Here is a 4081-nt window from a genome sequence, read left to right as displayed (position 1 = left end):
ACGTTATGCCGTAAACTGTTTAAATCTGAGCTGCACGACTCACATCTGCACTCGACCAGAGCCGGTCTGACTCGACTTTGATCGGGTATGACAAGTTATGTCGTAAACCACCAGTTCACATCTGAGCATGCACGACTCAAATCTGCACTCGCCTCACATTGGGCAGTGACACCAGCAACCAATGGGAATACAGACGTCCTTCGCGCAGGCTGATCCCGGAGAAACACACGATGTAAACTTTCGTTCCTACCAAAGCATTCAATCTAAGAACAAGCTCATATAATCCTTACCGTACGGTAAGGCTCCAACTGCAGGCTCAGGACAAAAAATGTGCCGTAGGGAGTTAACAATAGCAGGAGAATAGTCCAGCAGAGATTTGTGTCCATTCAAACTAACAAAACAACCTATTAGACATGTTTTAGTTTTATATATTCACTCATACTTTTTCTTAAATATCTCAAATCTTACATCTAATCAATATCATGTGGGGAAACTCCTTGGTTAATATAAAAGCAGAAAACCTGTTTGCAGAAATATACAATGCTAATATTTTCTTCTCACGACGGGGCTATTTATGTGCAAAGTTTAGTCCTTCTTGACAATAATAATGGTACAATAAAAGATCCATAGTTCTTGCTCATTATTTTTTATTTAAATTAAGACCTCATGTCATGTGAGTAAAGAAGAGGAGAGCAAGGAAGGCTGACAGACAGATTTAGATGGTAAGATACTTGTTAGGGACACTCCGTCTCCCTTTTCTCATTTTGCTGAATATGTTCGCCAGTACTTTTTTTGCTGAGTCCTTAAATTTTAAAACAGGTTCAACCATTGTGCCTTTCTGTGAAAAAAGAAAGAGATGCAAGTTACAGTGGAATACAGGTGCACAAGTACACACCCCCATGGGAATGTAACATGGGGGGGGTGTATACTTATGTCCCTGTATTTTAACATAGGGGGGTGTATACTTATGCCCCCTGTATTTTAACATAGGGGGGTGTATACTTATGCCCCCTGTATTTTAACATAGGGGGTGTATACTTATGCCCCTGTATTTTAACATAGGGGGTGTATACTTATGCCCCTGTATTTTAACATAAGGGGGGTGTATACTTATGCCCCTGTATTTTAACATAGGGGGTGTATACTTATGCCCCTGTATTTTAACATAAGGGGGGTGTATACTTATGCCCCTGTATTTTAACATGATTTTAAAATTTATGAAACATTATTCATTCACAAAGAAAACTGGTGTCCTTAAAGGTTGTATTTTCCTAAATTCTTTGAATTAAGGCATTAAGATCCATTTCCAAAAGATGTTTTTTAATCCTCTTTTTAATTAACTTTACCGTGGAGGTGTAAACTTATCCAATTCTTCAGCAAGAGTGAGGCTGCTGATCAGTAGTTTTATCTTTGTGTTGTGCACTTTGTGTTTGTGTTATAAAGAATTGTTCATCAACCATCACCCTCTGCAAGTTTAAATTACAGTTACAAGGTAGTAAATAATGCTATAGGTAATTTTAAAATATTTAATCCTTAAGTGGAGCTGGCTCATTGTGAGATGGAGGACGTTCCTTCAGGACATTTTCATCCTTACATCCCTCAAAAAGCTGATCGGAGTTGTATTTAATCTGTGTTGCAGCAGTTTGTTGCCCAAATGCTTGTGTAGCCTTAAGTGCACATGCATGAAATGAAATCATTGCTCTATAGTGCTACTAGTGGTAAAAATAAATAAAAATAAAACTCCACGGGTTACCTTAATGCAAGGGATGGGAATATAAAACATAAACACACTTGGAAGTTCAATCTGTCACTTACCTGCTGAGAATGGGGCTCCCCATAGCGAATCTTGGTAGCAAAATGTTCACAGTTGTTTTTAACAGGTCTATAAATGCACCGGGTTCCACGTGTGTCCTCAATTCCCTTTTTTATATGATCCTCGAAGTCTTTTTTATTTTGTATTTTGTAGTCATCATCGAGGTAATTGTCCTTTGAGACTTTTGACGTTTTCGCCACATCTTCAAGTTTATCAAACTTAGCCACGGAAACCATGCATCCTTTACCTGTTTGTGAGAATAAACATTTATATATATTAAATATAACATGACACAAATGCTTTTTTCTCTGCTTTTTTATTTGCTCTTTTCATTTGCATCAGAAATGGTTATTGACCAGCCTTCAAAGAAAGGAGGAGTTTGGGGGATTATCAGTAATCATTATTTATTATCAGATTATCAACCTTTCGTTGTGTAACACAATGGTTTAGTTATAATACTTCAACTCATGACAAAAAAATACTCCAACCCAGAATTTGCTCAGCGAGTTACTCTGGCATCGAGTAATGCTGCTAATTAACTATGCTCTTGGAGGCGAGCTGCACCAATCATATCGGTGTATCTGATATAGGTGGGGCCAGAGGCGAGCTGCACCAATCACATCGTTGTATCGGATGTAGGCGGGGCCAGAGGCGAGCTGCACCAATCATATTGGTGTATCTGATATAGGCGGGGCTAGAGACAATCTGAACAGTCTAATCGACCAGTTAGCTCCGCTGGTAGCTAAGCGCACGGGGCTCTGGCTACGTCACCCCATGTGTTGTTGTGATTGGTCGTCGTGTTATCTAATTGCGTGCGGTGAGATTTTCAAATGCGTGCTTGGTGCCGCCCCTCGAGGTGGGCGACTTTCACTACTTGATGCCAGACCCGTAATCTTTCAGATTTGGGTCTGGATTTCCTGGCTACAAACTCATGGCTTAAAACTGAAAGGAGCCATTACATCATGTCATTTTACATGTGTTGCATATGTGTACAGGCACATGTGCATGTCCCCTAACTCATGGCAATATATGTGCATAATTTTATCTGCACGTAGTCTTACTACACATACCTGTCCTGTGAAATATGTCATTATCTCCTTGGCCGACGTCTACTCCTGTACTTGGGCCCACATAAATAGCAAAGTGCTTGTAGACTGTTACACCTCCACACATTCTCTCAATTGCAACGCTATCTCCAAATTTGAACTGTTAACAGAAGAAATCAGATATTCATCCTGTCAGTCTTTTACATTCAGTGCAAATCAGTACATCACAATCAGACTGAATACAAAAGCTACAAAACAAGATATAATACATCAAAAACTATGAGAAAAACATCAAAAATGTAGATTAAAAGCAACAAAGATGCAGAAAAAGCTACAACCCCCCCCCCCCTAAAAGAACAAATGTTGAATAATGCATCAAAAATAAATAAAAGCACCAAAGATATTAAATAAAATCGCTGAAAAAAGGGTCAACAGCGCAGGAAAAAAATCCTGCTGAAAATGCGCCAAAATTACTGAAAAAACTACTAAATGACTTCAAAGAAAAACGAATAAAGCAAAAAAAGGTTGAGGAACAATTATGGAGATAGAAGAAACATTAGGTAGTAGACGAGATGTGAGCAGTGTGTTATGTCACATACGTCAGTATCATTAGCACTCTCCGTTAGTGGGATCCCCAGCAGAAGGATCAAAGTAACCAAGATTGGGTTTTTCATTTTTCCAGCAGTGGAGAACTGGCACGGTGAAAAGAGAACACGTAACAATTAATCATGATGGACATCACACACACACACACACACACACACACACACACAAACACACACATACACGCACAACAGACAGTTGAACAATGGACTTACCACTAATGTGTTTATATGGTCTGATGATTGGAGAAATGAGCTACTTAGCACCCTGGAAGTCCACACATAAACATTACATTACATTTAGCTGACACTTTCATCCAAAGCAACTGGCATAGTGAAAAGAGGAGAACATGTAACAGTTACTGTAATTATGCTGGGCGTGATTCACACACACAAGGTCAGTTGGACAGTGGATTTACTGCTGATGTGTTAAGATGATAACTAGAAAATTCCGCGGACATTTTATCACTGTGCCTCCTACTTGGTGCACATGCGAATAGCAATAAAACTTAATCACAAATAATAAGTGTCTTAACCCTTCTTTTTAAAACTTATTTAAGACGTTAGGACGTGTGTGTGTGTCTGTCTGTGTGTGTGTCTGAGAGAGAGGGAGACAGATA

At 39.2% G+C, this 4081-nt stretch overlaps 1 protein-coding gene across 1 annotated transcript in view; it reads right to left on the bottom strand.

The window, feature by feature from the left end:
• Positions 1 to 630: 630 nt before the first annotated feature.
• Positions 631 to 4081, bottom strand: part of LOC116686417 (uncharacterized) — a 6949-nt gene continuing 3498 nt past the window's right edge. Inside the window, exons 3-6 of the mRNA XM_032511424.1 lie at positions 3459 to 3551; positions 2884 to 3019; positions 1816 to 2060; positions 631 to 838 (exon numbers count right to left, since the gene is read on the bottom strand). Coding sequence (XP_032367315.1) covers positions 716 to 838; positions 1816 to 2060; positions 2884 to 3019; positions 3459 to 3551 — 597 coding nt within the window. The 3' untranslated portion in view covers positions 631 to 715. The remainder of the gene's footprint in view (positions 839 to 1815; positions 2061 to 2883; positions 3020 to 3458; positions 3552 to 4081) is intronic.

This window comes from Etheostoma spectabile, unplaced genomic scaffold (assembly GCF_008692095.1).
Source record: "Etheostoma spectabile isolate EspeVRDwgs_2016 unplaced genomic scaffold, UIUC_Espe_1.0 scaffold363, whole genome shotgun sequence".
In the NCBI taxonomy this organism is placed as follows: Eukaryota; Metazoa; Chordata; class Actinopteri; order Perciformes; family Percidae; genus Etheostoma; species Etheostoma spectabile.
The sequence above is the reverse complement of the archived record's forward strand: the minus strand, read 5'-3'. Positions and strand labels throughout refer to the sequence as shown.